At 40.2% G+C, this 17,290-nt stretch overlaps 2 protein-coding genes across 5 annotated transcripts in view; one reads left to right on the top strand and one right to left on the bottom strand.

Moving 5' to 3' along the window:
* The window catches only part of LOC103177303 (dedicator of cytokinesis protein 2), a 222,556-nt gene that overhangs the window by 98,341 nt on the left and 106,925 nt on the right, over positions 1 to 17,290 (bottom strand). The gene's annotated exons all lie outside the window — the stretch shown is intronic.
* insyn2b (inhibitory synaptic factor family member 2B) overlaps positions 1 to 17,290 on the top strand; it is a 36,038-nt gene that overhangs the window by 12,202 nt on the left and 6,546 nt on the right. For 3 of the 4 annotated variants that reach the window (XM_007891415.2, XM_042340056.1, XM_007891416.2), the window contains one exon: positions 3,342 to 3,416. The exons of the other annotated variant lie outside the window; for it this stretch is intronic. In XM_007891415.2, coding sequence (XP_007889606.2) covers positions 3,342 to 3,416 — 75 coding nt within the window. The remainder of the gene's footprint in view (positions 1 to 3,341; positions 3,417 to 17,290) is intronic. 4 annotated transcript variants of the gene reach the window in all.

Below are 17,290 nucleotides of genomic sequence, written 5' to 3'. Positions count from 1 at the left end.
TTCATTGAGAGTTGAAACTTTTAGCAGCTTTAAGGAATAATTTTGTGTTTGACCGTAAGTCATCATGGACTGTGGCACTTAAAAAAATATCTTTTTGGCCAGTGTCTCCTGAATGTGAATGATGAAGTTGTTTGGATGAAGTTCTTGGACAGGGCAGATGCTTCTTGCTGCAAGCAGGAATCCAAAAAAAGACACTGTCTCCTCAACCTATCCATCATACCTCGTGGGAATTCTTGGACAGAGCATTGTGGAATATAGAGGTGGAGGCTGTAGAGATTGAATTGGTTGGAATGTTATGGATTTATCAGCAATGTAAAATACACTGTTGGTTGAGAATGAAGAGAAAAGCATTTTCTCTTTCTGAATGAGAGATTCTTATCCTGAATGTTTTTCACTACTTTAAATTGGTTGCCTCTCCTCCCCAGTGTTCAGCAACCATCTCCTGATGGCTGACATGATAGTTTATACTAGACTATCCATATCAATCATGATGTGGGTTCTTCCTCATCAATATTGTGTGGTGTTGGCACTTGCTTTAATGAATCCCACCACTGTTCTGCTTCCAAGTTTCATTGATATTTCTTTGGGTTCCTAGGTCTTCTCAAAGCATAAATTATAGTGCGTTTCGAGTTGGGAGGATGTCTCAAAGCACTTCCCAGGATAAACTGTAAAGTGTAGTATGTGTTTTGTGGGCGAACACAACAGTCAGTCATTGTATACACAGCAATGTCCCACAACAGCCATGTAACAATGTACGCAACAATGTCCCACAATAGCCATGAAGTGAATGACCAATTTTATTTGGAGGATTGTTGGCCACGACACCAGGAAAGGTCTTTTGCATGCTACAGATGGATGATATCCTTTCAATTAATTAATGCTAATTACTTTTCAGAGCCCGTACAGTCTGGAAGGTTGCAGGGTTGCACATGGTCTGAGTTGAGATAGCCAAGATAGCATTTGGGTCTACAAATCTTCTTTATTACTTCAATTAGACTATTTTACAGTGATTATGTGTGGACATTGGGTGAGAAAACAATCAGATTTGGTTGTAATGTCACTTGTGGTTAAATTTCCTGGCCAGGCTCCCTCATGAATATCATCCTGGAAGGGAACATAAGTGGAGTCTCTTCAGAGCTGCTCCAATGCAAGGTGCTTGGCAATGGAATGTCAGAATCAAATCAACCCTCTGTGCATTCTCAATATGAGTCAGGCGAGATAACAGTACTCCAGGGCACTGCTGATGATAAACCAGCCAGAACTTGGAGGAGCAGACTGGGAGCAGGGAGTCTTTCCACTCAGCTCCTGTTAACCCTGCACGCCAAAGTTGTAATGGATAGGGTGGTTGTACTGGAAAAGCACTGCAAAGCTTGCCAGACAGTGCTCTCAATGGTAAGCTACGTGGGTCTAGCTGTTTATACTTCAGCAGCACCTCAATGCACAGTCTGGGGTCTCCAAGCCTTAGCTCTTGCCAAATTTGAGTCTTGAGATTCTCTGGGTCCAGGTAAGCAGGATACATCCCTCCAAGGAGAGAGGGCAAAGGTTAAGATTCTGGCTGCAGCAAAATTCCCATGTTTAGATGATATACTTATCTGGTTTTGAATCCATGGCGATGGGTTTTCACATGTATCAGACATCTGGCTGACCAAAAAACAAAGAGCTCACACATGAACAATGACCACTTGCATTAAGTAGCTGAGAATGACTGACTGATACCTGTGGAAATGTACCTTTGTAGATGGATAAAATAGTCAAACACCTTCATGAGAAATGGAGGAGATAACTGGCAACCAAATAAAAGGCAATTCTCTCCAATTTAATCCTCTCCTATCCCGGAGGAGGTGGCGGGGTCAAACAGGCAAACACTTGGGTTGAATTTAGCTTATTTTAGGTTGAAATGATTTTCATCACCAATACATTTTGTGACATTTCTTAGCAGCATCTCAATGCACAGAATCTCAATCTTCAGTGTGAAGATCTGACATTCCGATTGAGATCTGAAATATCCCAGATTTCATCCCGATAATAAGTTTGTGAAAAGACTAGAAACCAATAGGCGCTGATCCGCGTTAACACACACTGTTGAAATCCTGAGATTGTTGCGCTCTAACTAGGTTAACGGCTATATCTAATGCTGCTCCTCCAGTGCCCCGGCTCCTCCATGTAGTAGCGGCTGTTCTCATGCAGCCTGTTCTGCCTATGCTGGGAGGTTTGATTGGCAGAAAAGTGTGCATTTGCCCTCAGGTCTGCAGATTCTAATGAGAGCGGCCTGTGTTGTGGCAAAGGTGAACATGAAGCTTTCAAAATTAAGTGCAGGTTCCAGGGCAAAATGCCACTCCTGTTTTACCATTATATCGATCTAATTGGAGGGGATGGGGAGAAAGGAGAAATTCTCTGCATTTCACTGTGTGGTACTTTACCTGGACATGTTTGTTGCTGCCACACTGTTTCCGAAACAGGTAAAATGTTCAACCTCACAGCACAGGCATTCCTTGCCTTAATGAGCACAAGATTCTCCCCTTCATACACGCGTGCACACAAACCCATACACATACAAAAACACCCTACAGATAGCAGATAGCCATATTATAATAAATAACGTGCAACCTCTAGCTTTGCCTCCTCAATCCCATCTGAGGCAATGATTAATTTGCAGCTTCATCATTCAGCCCAAATTTTTTATATCAAGGGATGTCTGGCAAACAATCGTCCCAAATAAAATTGGTCACTCGTTCCGTGACTGCTTTGCACAAATCCTGTTGCCCACAAAACACACAGTCACACCAATTTGTAGTACTGTATATCCTGTGAAACGCTTTGAGACGTCTCGATCGCGTGATAAGGCACTATATCAAAATGCAAAGCTTATTATTATGTTGCAAATTTTAAAAGCAAAAATAAATCAGAGATATGAAATTCCTCTTGCCGGCATGTGGGCAGGTGATTTGCTGCCAGTATATATGGGCAGGGTGGAAAGGCTGAGGTAAGACACCAACCTGAAGAGTCTGGCATGTAATTTGTCCCTGTAAATGAGATGGGTAAAATTTGTATCTGTTCCCTTCCCCAAAGTGCACAGCCTTTGAACTCTGAGTGGAGCAGTTTTAACATTATTGTGATACAAAAAACTTCTCTTGCTGGATTGAAAGGCATGTGGAGAAGGCAGTATCAGTCTTTTTCCACAAGTATGATTCCAGTACACACACTGTAGCGGTTTTGAGATGTTTCAAATATTCTTTTCAACAGAAGAGAAAAGGACTTGTGTCCTGACTATTGTTACAGCATTGTGTTGCTAAATATCTTTCCTCCAACTCTCTTACTTTATGTCAATGTTTGCATTATAGGAGGAACTTCTACCGAACAGGCCAGGACCTCAGTAATTGCAGCACGTGTCAGAACACGGCCTGCATCATCTACAGGTACAGCATTTTCCTTACTTATCACTGTCTGCCACTCATATCTCATACCAAGATCAAAGCAGGAATTCATCAAAGAAAGAAGATTTTATTTCTTCCAACCCCACCCATATTCCCATTTGAAAAGCCACTTCAGATCTCAACAAGAAAACTGAGATGAAAGCTCTAGGAGCATTGAGCTCGTCAAGTGAAGATTTGATTCCTTGGCACTTATGGTAATGAAGTCTTCAGTCTATTCCTGTAGATCTAGAACTGCTAATGTTTTTCATGATAAGACATCAAGCAATTTGGAATAACTAAAGTTGGGGCAGTTGGTTAAAGCACATTTACTGTGATGCAGATCTAAAAGTCTTTCTTCACCAGAGGTGCACTGACCAGAAGGCAATACAGACAGAATCAATTGGAATATCTTAAAAGGGTTAACAGCTAGAGATAGGCACTTGGAAAGTAAAGGTACTAAAGGGTATGAAGAAATGGTGAGGAAATGAGATTGGAATATGAGCCATGATTTAATAAGCCAGTGAAACAAGCCTAATGGGCTGAATGCCCTTATCCTGTTCCTATGTTACTTATGCCTCTGTCATCGATAATTTTGCTTACATTGCCTTTTACAAAAAATTTCCGAGAAGCCTAGTGGGTACCAATAGCCTGGTGGGTACCATTAGGATATACAGATGGCAAGGTTAGAAACTGCTGAGTTAGCTGATCTCAGCCAGTCCAACAGTTATAATAATCCTTGCATTTTCCTTGAATTTGATATAGCGCTTTTCACGTCGGGAGGACGTCCCAAAGTGCTTCACAGAACACACTGTAAAGTGAATTGACTGTATATATTTGTGGGCGAACGCGGCAGCCAATTGCGCACAGCAATGTCCCACAAACAGTCGTAGATTGAAAATGATCAATTTATTATTGTTTTTGGTTTTGGAGGGATTATTATTAGGCTCTGTGTGGAGTAAGGAAACTTGCCCAAGGTGTTGCCCTCTGCCTGGAATTGAACTCAGGTCTCTCACTTGCAAAGCGAGTACTCTAACCACTGAGCTACACTAAGCCTTAGCCTCGATTAAGGAGGGAAAAATCAGGCAAAGTTTTCTCTCCTTGGCTTTGCTTTCTCTGTCCCATTCAGTATCTTCTGTACTTCTATAAGGTTCCTTGTGAGATGTTTCAGAAGGTAGTTTTTAATATTTACATGCTCAATGATATCATCCATAGGCACGGGATTAATTTCCACATGTATGTGGAGAACACCCAACTCTATCTATCTGCCTCCACCTCGACTCCAGGACCATTGCTGTTCTGATGGATTGTCTGTCAGATGTCATATCCTGGATGAGAGCCAATTTCCTACTGTTGACTATTGACAGGACTGAGGCTCTCCTGCTTAGCTCCAGTCAGCCCCTCCCCACCTCAGGCAATGACAGCATCGCTATTCATGGATGCACTCTCGACCTCGCCAACTCAGTACAGAATCTTTGTGTTTTGTTTGACCTTCAACTGTCTTTTAAACCCCACATCTATGCCATTACCTGTTCTGCCTTCCCCCACCTCTGCAATATTGTCCAACTCTGCCACTATCTCTCCCCTCAGGCTGCTGAAACTCTCATTCATGCTTTCATTACATCCAGGCTTGACTACTCTAACTCCCTGCTCGCTGGACTTCCCAATTCTTCCCTCCACAAGCTGCAGATTATTCAGAACCCTGCAGCTTGTGTCCTTTCCTGCACTCAGCTTCGTGAGCCAATCACCACCTCCTTTCTTGGCTTCACTGGTTCCCCATCCCCCAGAGGATCAAGATCTTAGCCCTTACCTTTAAAGTCTGCCATGGTCTGCTCCGCCCTACATCTGTGAACTATCAAAACTTCAATAACCTATCCGCTCCCTCTACTCAGCAGGCACTGGTCCAGTCCTACCTGCTTCACCATCAACAGTTGGGACTTTGGCATTTCATCCCCCACCCTCAGGAAACTCCTGCAAAGCCCATCTCAAGACATTCCTTTTCGATCATGCCTTCGGTCATCTTAACTCTGTTCCCAATTCGCAGCAAACACCTCATTGTCCAGCACCTTGGGACATCCTCCTGATGTGAAAGGAACTATATAAATGCAATTTTTTGTAGTAGTTGCTTTAGAAGAATCCTAGTTTACCTAATCATTCCAAGACATTTTAAGAAACTGTTTAATGCTGAAATGTAAAGATAGTAGGTTAATGTGGGGACCAAATAATGTTAAGGCCTTTGAAATCTAAACCTTTATTGAGCCATCTTTCCACTGTGCAAAAAGTCAGGAAGATGAATACATGAGATGCAGATAAATTGACGTTTCAATACAATAACAAACAAGAATGATTCAAAGTTTCCGACAGCAATGCAGGTTATTAAATTGAGTAGTAACCAAGGTAGGGACTAAAATGTAGGATATGTCATTCTCTTTGTTGCTGAAATGTGGGTTAAAATTCACCCCAATGAAATGGAAAGTCTCCTGGATGAAATGCTGTCAAACCATCACAATCTTATTCCTGGTGGAAATGATGGCAAAGGAAAGATTTGCTTTGCTTCAGCACAAGCCTGAACTAATTTAACATTCTCACCCAGAGGAGCTGCACAGATAGATGGGCTGCGGGAAATCGAAATGTCACACTGATAGGTAGAATCGCAGAAGTTTCTGAGGTTTGGATTAAGCTACATAGCTGAGCAATGAAGTGCTTCATTCTCAGATTATAGTTGACTGGGGTATAAGGAGGAAACTGCAAGGAAGATCTTATTGCATTCTTTCCAGTCAAATAAACAGGTCAGATTGGTGCAATTACTGCCTTTTGTACGATGATTCTCCTGATATTTTACAAAAGATCAAGGCTGTACCTTCATCCTTCCCCAACTCTGTCCTGTTGCTCTTCCTTACCCTATCTGACAATCAATTTCTCAACTTCAGCGACTTTGTCACTATCCTGAAACTCTCTCCCCAAATCCTTTTATCTTACCTTCTCTCCTTGCTTTGAAAACCCTCTTAAAAACTTGTCAGCATCCTCAAATATGTCTCCTCCCCTTCCTTCTTTGTGATTCCCACTGTCTCTATTAGGTGTTTAAGGAGTCAGCCTGGCTCAATTTGTTGTGATCTCACCTCTAATCAGAAGTTTGTGGGTTTAAAAGTATCTTGGAGCTCATAGTTTAGGCTGACACTCCAATACTGTGCTGGGGAGTACTGCATTGTCAGAGGTGCCATACTTCAGATTAGATATTAAAACTGAGGTCTTGTCTGCCTGCTTAGTGGAGAAAGATCCCATGGCACTATTGAAAATAGAGTTTCTCCCGCTATGCATAAATTGGCTGCTGAGTTCACCTACACACTACACAATCAGGGAACTCTTGTGTTCCAGTCTGGGAACACTTTACAGTAATTCCTATGAAGGACTTTGGGACATCTTGATGATGTGATAATATGTTGCATCAATTGCAAGGATTATTATTAAGCAGTTTGAGATATGTTTCCTTTGTGAAAGTCACTGTAGTGAAGGGAATGTAGTAAAGCATGGTTTTTGAAATCCCCAACTGTGGCTCAATAGCCAGTGAACACATCCCTGCACATGAACACATCCATTAAAGGAGTAATGGCTTACTCCCTGGGCTCTGGTTGGTTCCCTCACGAAAAAAGAATTGATGATTTGCAGGTCCTCAGGTCACCACTGACGTGCATAAACAGCAAAAGGGAAAGTGACTTTATGGCATGGAAGTCAGCTAATTTGAGCGTGAAAGCCAGTTGGTATGTGGGAAGCATGTAAATCCGCTGAGTGCATATGTAGTGAATGGGGTCCACACTGCAACTGTGCTGCAACCAAATTTGCACAATTAGAAAGTATATTAGAACAGGGTTGTATATAAGTGCAGTTTCCAGACTGGGAAACTTGCTGATACTTCAGGTTGGTCCAACTGGATTTCGTCCTCCTCATCGAGGTATGAGCCCGGAGAGAAAGTGGGGATGAAAGATCACCTATTGGACAGTGTACATTATATGGTGGCAGTCCCTCTTGAAGATAAGATGTAAGACAAATGGTTGATCCATCGCCAGATAGATTGATTACCCCAGCCTGGAGCCTGTCATGTAGATATGAGCATAACAAGAGTTTGCAGTATAGACTTGAGTGAGTTATCAGCAGTTTCCTTGTGCCCATCACACTGGAGCTGAAGTACATCATTGAATAGCAAGATGCCAAAAGTGTTAGTCTTGAATCTTTGCCTCTCAGAAGTGTTTTCTTGTGATTACTCTTTATGAAATTATTGTCTGCTTTGGCTACTCTCAAGCACAATGATGGGTTTCTGTATGTGACAAACAGTTGACCGACCAATGAAAATTGCTTCAAATCACTTCACAAAAAACTATTGTCAAATGATCGTTTTTGAATGCGACTGGAGTGGCTATTTACACAATTAATGTTCCACAAACCGCAATGAAGCGAATGACCGGTTAGTCTAGAGGAATGTAAGCCAGGACACCAGGAGAAACTTCCTTCTCTTTTCCAATAGTGCTTGGGATTTTTAGCATCCATCTGAGAAAGGCTTGCTTCAATGTCCAATAGACAATGCAGAACTTTCTCCCTTACCAGTACTGCTGAGAGTCTCAGCTTGAACTGGGATCTCAAGTTTATGTTTCACTTCCCATGCCCTGTATAAGAGCCAGGGGATGGTCTGTGACAGAGCGGCCTTGATGGGCCAAATGCTCTCCTGTTCCTAACATCCAGTGGAATCCTATGAAAGGAGTGGGAACAGCATTAAATCCCAATTCTGGTAACATCTCATGGTTTTAAAGGCTATGATCAGACTTGGAGGAAGTGAAGGAAATGCAAACTGTACGTTGTTGGATTCTGAGTGCCCATGCAATACATAAGTTAGTGGGTTGCATTCCTGCTGTAAATGGTATCGGAAAATAAGCTTTGCATGTTGGAACGACTTGCCTACTCATTTACTGCCTGAGCAACAATGTGTGCAGAGGAAAACCTCAGAAGGTTAGGAAGAAGAGGAGGAGAAATTGTATCTAACCTTAGCGGTCAGACTGTAAAATTGATGCCTAGTGAAGTATTGTTCACAGTCTATAAGCACTTACGATCTTTTAAGCATGATTCACCTCTCTGCCGTTTAGGAAGATAAATCTGGTTATGTCCCTTTAAAAATATGTAAAGCAAGACTTGCTACAAGCTGCAGTTAGTATGTAATTGCCTTGCTTAAAAGGACACAGTAAGGCATATCTATCGAGCTGATGAGCCAACAGGTCTAGATTCCCCTAAGCTTTGTGTGAGAAATCGCATGCTGTATTTTATTATCAGCAGGTGAAACCAGCTCCTGCCTGACTTCAATGACACCTTATTCATTTACTTGCAGTTCCAATCTTGATGCTCCAGCCTCTCTAAGGCCTTCTGCTCAGTGAGAAACACAGGTTATTTGTTACAAAATAACAAGCATGCAGTGAACCACAATTGCCGAGTTGTAGGTGTGGTGGAGATGTAGAAGCAGAGGCAATTTGGAATGAGGCTAAGTCTCTAGGTTGCTGCTTTCTTTCAAGCCCCTGGAACAGTAGTATGAAATTCGCCTAAAGGGCTGAAGAAAGAATTTTCATTTTTACAGTGCCTTATGACATCAAATCATTTCAAATAGCTTCACTGTCAAGAGCAGGCTCTGTTTTTTGGGGGAAATTGTATCAGCCGTTTCTGCTAGCCCCGTCCTACCAATAGCCTTGAGGTGAATAAACAATTTATCTAGAGGATTTTTGGCCAAGCTCCAAGACACCAGGAGAAACTTCCATCTTTTTTCTAACAATGCTAGAAATGTAACCTCCCCTACTACTGCACAGGACCTCCAGCCTTGATTCTAAGCACCAGCCTTGAAGTGAGATGTGAACCCACAGCAACAAACCCAGGTTATCAGAATGAAGAATCGAGGGCACCTACAGACAGATTAACGATTCTGCTGGAGCTGAATGATTCACAGGCAGTCAGCAGGTTTAAAACTTTGATGCCTTGAAAAACCTTCACGGCACCTTCACTGATGCACTTTCATAATTTTCAGTCGGGTGCTTTTATCATCGTTGTTACACAAGTGCCTTAGGACAGACACCCTGATTTTACTTTACAAGTATTGATTCCCTCCGGTGGACGCCTACAGACGTGCTCGTCTGCAATACGGCTCCGTGTATTTAATAGTAATAATAATCCTTGCATTTGATATAGCGCCTTATCACGTCTTTGAGACGTCTCAAAAGGCTTCACAGAATATACTGTAAAGTTATTAGACTATATTTTCGTGGGCGAAACACAGCAGCCAATTGCGCACAGCAGTGTCCCACAAACAGTCGTGGATTGATTGACCAAATTATTATTATTATTTTTGTAATTTTTTGGAAGGGATTATTACCCCCGGAAAAGTGATCTGCCAATTGACTAACAATCGGGTTCCTACTCACTGCTAGTAGTAAGGAAACTTGCCCAACGTTTTGCCCTAATGGGACTCAAACCCAGGTCCTCTTATTTGCGAGGCGAATGCTCTAACCATTAAACTACAGGACTCCTTGAATTTTTTTAAAAAAAAATGAATAAATGGCAAATTTCCAGCAGAGGTGTGTACACTGACAACAGACACAACTGAAGCCCCATTAATTACACCTGAATAGATTGTTGGCCTGCGCGCGTGCTGTTGATGTCTGTTCTTGGCTAAGTGCAATAGACTCTCCTCATATCTGTTAACACACTTAACTAACCAACCCCTCCCATGAGGTTATATTTTTTTCTTTCAAATAAACAGTCAATACACTAAACAGTTTCATTTGTGAAATGGTTTGATATGTTCTCCTGACGTGAAAGGTATTACATCAAATACAAGGATTATTGTAACATTTGAAAATATCTTGTCTGTGAAGAGATTTGAGACATTTCAAACTTACAGGCGCTAACTCAAAAGCAAAGAATATTTTAACATTATTGAAGAGCTGGCACTCCTACCAACTTTTTCATAACAGGGTCTTGAAGGGCAGATCAGGTAGACCATACAACCAAAACATTAAAACCCGACGGTTTCAACAGCAACTGCACTTGCACTAATTTTATATCACAGTTCTGGAGGCTCAAAATGTTCAAGCAATGGTACAGATACATGGTAAGTGCCCCCAGTTCATTTCATTCTCTCTATTTTAGAGGGTCTCAGATGTTGCAGTCTTCAAATCCATTCATTATTCAACCGAGGGCATCACAAATGTACCTTAGTGTGTCATTGTATGACTGGTGTAGTGATATTTAATTGGTCACTCGCAAGAGCCAAAACTGTTGATGTGACTTGAAGGGTTCAGCCCAACTCATTCAAGTATTGTTTATGTGTGAGGCTTTACAGTGAGTATCGCCAGGCCACTCAACTACAGAGGGCATCACAGCTAGACCTGACCTCTCTCCATCTAGCTGCCACATACCCCCAACCACTGGAGAGTGTTATAGAGGGACCAAGACCAGAAACCCTGTCTGTTTTTCCCTTTCCTGACTCTCAGAAGGTTGAGGTTCAAACCAATAAGCTCTTAGTTTATAGGCTGTGGTTCTATCAATTACATCAATGGCATTGCCCCGAATAATATAGTATTGTATGCCATTTTTACAAGAGTGATATATTGGAATATAATCTACTTATATAGCTATTGTTAGAGTTAGTATATCCTAACACATTCCCAAGGACAAACATTTTATACAATGTAGTATACTGTCCAGGCAAGCAGAATTGTATGTAAATTTCAAGAGGTCTGTAATCTTTCAGTATTAATTACATTATATTGATACAAGGCCCAAGGTTGTAAGTACTTAGGATTTACTGAGAGACTCGGTTTGTGTTCTTACAATACAATACATTGAAGTCCTGTAGCTCAGTGATTAAAGCACTCGCCGCGCAAGCGAGAGACCTGGGTTTGATTCCCAGCAGAGCAAAACGTTGGGCAAGTTTCCTTAATCCACACGCCTTTGTTTACCTCGCAATAAATAGGAACCCAGTTGTTAGTCGATTGGCGGTCTGCTTTTCCAGAGGTGATAATTCCTTCAAAAAAATTAATAAATTGGTCACTCAATCCATGACTGTTTGTGGGACACTACTGTGTGTAATTGGCTGCTGCATTTCGCCCACAAAATATATATCAAATTTTACAGTATATTCTATGAAACGCTTTGAGACATCTCGATAACATGATAAAGTGCTATATCAAATGCAAGGGTTATTATTATCATAAAGTACATTTATTAAAGCACCTGTCACATCAGAAGGATGTTTTAAAGCGCTTATCTACATGTCCACTTCTTTCACAGTAGCAATCGTGCCCCTCAGTGATATTTGAAGTCCCCAATAGGAGGCAATGCTTCAATATTCCAGTGGATCACCTAATATATAATAATAATAATCCTTGCATTTGATGTCTTCTAGAATCTCAAAGCGTTTCACAGAATATACTGTAAAGTGAATTGACTGTATATTTTGTGGGTGAAACACGGCAGCCACTTGCGCACAGCAATGTCCCACAAACAGTCTTGTGAACTTCAAGTGCAAGTTAATTTAGGAAACTGGTGCCATGTTTTCCTACATAATATTCAACTAATTTTGAAGTAATCTTGTCTGTGAAGGGTTCTTAGAGATATACTTTTACGTGAAAAACACTCTTTGATGTACGTTGTAGTTTTCATCATTGACACAAAAGTTCTTGTTTCTCACTGCTAAACAGGAGGATAAATTATAGGAAGAACTCACTCTCCTGATAATCATAATTGAAAATGATTTCCAGATAAACCTGAGCCTCAAGCTATACTCTGTTAAAATTCTGCGTAAAATAATCCAGTTGAAAAAAATTACATTTTGGACGGAGCATTTCAGAAATTTATCTTGAAGTTTATTTTTAACAATGATCTGTAAGCTTTGTGCATTGGTCATCATTTAGGTTTCTTTGTGGTTTATGTAAGTTAGGATAAGATAAGTACAGGCAGATGGATGATTTGGGATTTAGAAGGATTTGCTGTTGAATGAAATACATATGAGTGCTAGTGGACAGTAAGAATGTTAGGCTACATTGTTTTCTTGCAGAGCACGAGATTTGTGCCACAGATGCTCGATAAAAGCATTTCATACTTTACTGATTAACTATTGCAAAAAAAATGGATAAATGCCTGCTCCCAAACCATGCTGAATGATAAGTGATAGATGCAACTGAGGTAAATATTACATAGAATATACAGCACAGAAACTGGCCATTTGGCCCAACTGGTCTATGCCAGTGTTTATGCCCCACATGAACCAAATATACCTCATCATATTGAAACATCACCAAGTGCATCACAGATAATTACTATCAAATGCGATGCTTGCTTTGGTTTTCAAATGTGGTAGCCATTTGCACCAGGAAGATCCTACAAACACCCATGAACTGAATAGTCATTTGATATGGAGGATTGTTTTGTCTTGGAGACTGAAGAAACTCCTTTCTCTTTTCAAACAGTGTCAAGAAGTGAATAAAAACTGATTGGGACAAAATGTTTTTTTTGCTGTTGTGGCCAGGGCCAGAGAGTGGGAGATATTGTCAGAAGGAGTTTAAAATTTGAGGTATGGGCCTAGACACATACTCTGGAGATGTGAGTGAGTTTCCATGGAGTCCTTAATAGAGTGGTCTGTAGAAGTAATGGGTTTGACTGGCCAAATGGCATGTTTTGTCAAGGTGTTTTCTTATGTACGGTAAATGTTCCTTTTTGTTCTGCAATGTCCATCTTCTCAGGGTGATAATTCAAAGAACAAGGAGCTAATGCCAGAGCTAGTCTTAAACCACAGGTTGCAAGGAATGTAGTGTAAAGGCAGAAATCAGGTCATTCGGCCAATCAAGTATGATTTGATGGTATTCTCCACATGAGCCACTGAGACTAATTCCATTCTCTGTCGGACTCTTCAGGTATGCAATTACCTTTTAAAATAATTTTAAACCCTTAAATAAGGGTTTGTGGCAGTGAATTCCATACAACTCCTATAGTGTGTAAGGATATGTTTTCTAGCTTTTCATAGAATTCTTTTTCTTTTCATCTTTTCTCTGTGGAGTTTGAAATATATAGAACTTGGGAAAAAGAGTTTGCGTGTGTGAATAGCAGACTGGAATATTCTTTTCCATGAATTTACATTTTAATACTTGATATGGATCAGCAACCCCTGTGCAGAGGGCTAAATTGTTCCTGAGGTATTCTTTTATGAAGAGTTGCCTTTACTGTGCACTGTTGTGTGGTATGGGTTATGGACACAAGGCAGCTTTATTAGAAGCTGGTAGTTATGGCTGGTGATAAATAGATGCAGCATCCGTTGAGATCGATGGATGTACTGCAGTTAAAATAAAACAAGCCTATTTGCAGAAAGGAGGAATTTAATGGCATAGAAGTGAATGGAGATCACCAATAATGAGAAGCGGACATAACAATTGCACTCCCACGCCCTGTTCTTTATCGAGTAAAATAAATGAGCACAGGGATGATTTATCGATGAGTACCTATCATTAATACTGGTTACCTATGGAGAAAGCTGTACTGACCATAATACAACAACAGTGGAACATAACTGTCCTCAAATAAGCTAAAAGCTCCATCATAAATAAATCAATTGTAGCAATCGCAGTCTCATCAAAACGCCACGGGTACTAAGATAACTGTGAACTGAAGTTGTACATGTGGTCCAGTGGTATCCTGTTCACAAGGATTATACAGTAGATTTAATACCGTGATTTATATTTGCCTTAGTAAAGGTTAATCTGGTCCCCGAGTTCGGTCAACAGCATAAACTAGTTTTGTAATGTAGTATACAAGATGCCAAAGCGTTCATTTGCACAATACACATCTGCAAAGGTTCATATCCTGCAGTTTGGTTGCATGTTTCTCAACAGATAAGCCTTAATCGCTGTGCAAGGGTATTGAGGCTCACAATGTAATGCAATCCTGTTTAAATCGCAAAGCCAAAGTTCCACAATGATCCATAATAATATATTAATTTGCATTTATACAGCATTTCACATAGGAGTAAATGTCTTGAGTCAATTTACAAAATATAATTAGAAATTAAAATTAATGTTTGAGGAAGTAAATTCTGAGACCCTACCCTGCGTGAAGGGTGTTATTATAAATTCAGGTTGTTGTTGCTATTATTGTAAACAACCATGAGAAGAATAGGAAATTAAATTGAATTTGGTGGTAAATTTGGTTTCGGAGGGAAATATAAACCAGGATAAGTGGGGAAAAGATGTGGATTCAAATTTGGATTCCCAAATCTGCAGATTATAGGAGGAAGAGAGAACGATAAGGATTTCACAGTCATGAAGATCTAAGAAAGAGTTCACTGATGTAGAGACAGACTGGAGTGGGAGAGAGAAGAGAGCTATGGAGAACAGCAGAGTTACAGAAATGAGGACAGACTTTAGACAATGTTTAGCTAACAACAATAAAATGTGCTTATCCTAAACACAAAGCATGCTGTGAAATCCTCTCTTATGGTTTCATTTAAAATGTATATAAATCTTTCTTTCTGTTATTCTTCCTCACTCTCTTTGTCTCGTCCCCTCTCTTCCTATTTTCAGGTCTCGGCTAAAGTCCTTTCTTTTCGACTGCGCCTTTGGTCACCTTCTTCCCCCTCCTCCAGGCTCAGCCCCGGGATCCGTTATTGTGAAGCGCTCTGAAATCCGGCGTGGAGGGCGCTATATAAATCCAAGTTGTTGTTGTTGTTAAAGTGCTTAATGTGCAACTTTGCAGAATGCATCTAACCTTCAGCTTTTCACACCCTGGTGCTAACCATAATCAAGGTGCCTCCTTTTATAATTGCCTTTATTCAAAGCAGTACCACTGTCCAAACGGTGACTCTCACCTTAATACATTGCCTCTGATGACTTACAGTGTATTGTCAAGAGGGATTTACTTTGCATGACTTAATTAGCTAACAAATTTCCAGAATGATGAGCAGAATATTAACTAGCATTGAGCATAGAGTATTCCATTATGTTATTTCAGTTTGTCTAACCGTTTACAGATGATACTATATGGAGTAGCAAATGGTCAGATAATAGCAATATATGGAATAATCTATGACTTGAAGGTTAACACATGACTAGGAATGTGTAAGAACACAGGAACTAGAAACGATTATTAAGTCAAAGTCTGTCTGTTTTACAATCTCGTTTCCATCTATTCCAAGAGGAATTCCTTTCTCTTCAGAAACTGATCTGCTTGCCTCTTAATTTACACTGTCTGCTTCTGTAATTGCTTCCACAAGTATATTAACCTTTGTGCAAATAGTAGCAGCGAGTTCCTATATAGACCTCCCCTCCTCAGTTTAAAATGTACACTTTATGTAAATTCTTATGTGAACTCTTTACCATCTTGAACTCACAACTTCCTTAATCACAGGCGAGAGTGCTACTAACTGAGCTAAGCTGACACTTAAGTTCATCAAAAGTTGAAAGGGAAAGTAATTGATAAAGGAATGCTCAGAGACAAACTTGCAGTAAATAGCATTGCATTGCTCACTGAGATTCTCAAAGTTATCATGCAAATGGTGGAATAGTCCCAAGTATAATGTTCAGATATAATGCAGGGAAATATTTTCTGTGCCAGCATAATTGACCTGTCTGATGTGGCTTGAAAACATTTTATTGAGCCATGATTCAATCAAAATGAGATTATTAACCATCAAAGTCAAACCCAGGTTGGCAAGTCAAAGCCACGTGTGTTCTCTATGGGAATTATAATCCATGAGAAACAGGAATTGTAGAGCCATGTGATAGGGTGTCACAAGACAGATACATGAGGTGGACATCATAGCTGAGGAATCCAAGTTGACTGTAACAAATACCAGCACAAAATCATTGCTTACATTAAGGGGAACACAGACAAAATTCCAGATGTTAATGAAAATTATGTGTAGATATTTAAGGACTGGGAAATGTTCTTATCTGATTAGTAGTATAAAGAACAGAGAGAACTAGGAGTTAAGGTACATTAATCTTTAAAGTAGGAGGCTGTGAAGAACTATTGGTTTTAGAAGTAGGGACATTCAATATAAAATCAATGAGGTGATGCTTAACTTGTATGAATTGTTAGTTACACCACAGTATTTTGTCCAGTTGTGGTCATCCCACTTTAGGAAGAGTAAGAGGACCATAGAGAGAGTGCAAAGGAGATATAGCACAGTGAAAGCAGGGTTCTTTTCAATAGAATAAAAAAGGTTGAGGGGGAGGATCCAATAGAGGTCTTTAAAATTATATAAGGGCTTTGATACAGTAAATGTAGAGAAACCATTTTTACTGGTCGGAGAGTCTGAATAGATGGCTTCAATTTAACATAAGGGCAGGAAAGGAACAAATGTTGAACACAGAGAAGTGTTAGGATGTGGAATCCTCTGCAGAGAGAGGTTATCGAGGCAGGATCCATATTAACGTTCAGGAAGGAACTAGACAGATATCTAAAAAGGTCTCATTTTAAATGGTATGAGGAAAAGACGGGTAAATTGCACTGTATGGATTGCTCTTTCAAAGAGCAGTCAAAGACACATTCAACAGAAATGACCTTCTCCTGTGCTGTAAAGTTTTATGATTCGAACTTTAGGAACTATAAAGCAGTGGGCTTCAGGTCACTTGGAGAAGGAAAATGATTTGAGACCATCGTATAAGTCATAATAAAATTAGCTATCAAGAAGGAAAGTCATTATGAGATGGTCAGAATGGTTTCAGATGCCGCGATTTCCAAATTACAGCACTTCTTTGAGAAGGTGACTGGATTAATAAATGTTAACTACCTGTGAATGTCCTACGATTAGACTTTCAAAAGACATTTGATAAAGTGCGTTGCCAGTTATTTTTGATGAG

Source organism: Callorhinchus milii, unplaced genomic scaffold (genome assembly GCF_018977255.1).
Source record: "Callorhinchus milii isolate IMCB2004 unplaced genomic scaffold, IMCB_Cmil_1.0 Scaffold13, whole genome shotgun sequence".
Classification (NCBI taxonomy): Eukaryota; Metazoa; Chordata; class Chondrichthyes; order Chimaeriformes; family Callorhinchidae; genus Callorhinchus; species Callorhinchus milii.
The sequence above is the reverse complement of the archived record's forward strand: the minus strand, read 5'-3'. Positions and strand labels throughout refer to the sequence as shown.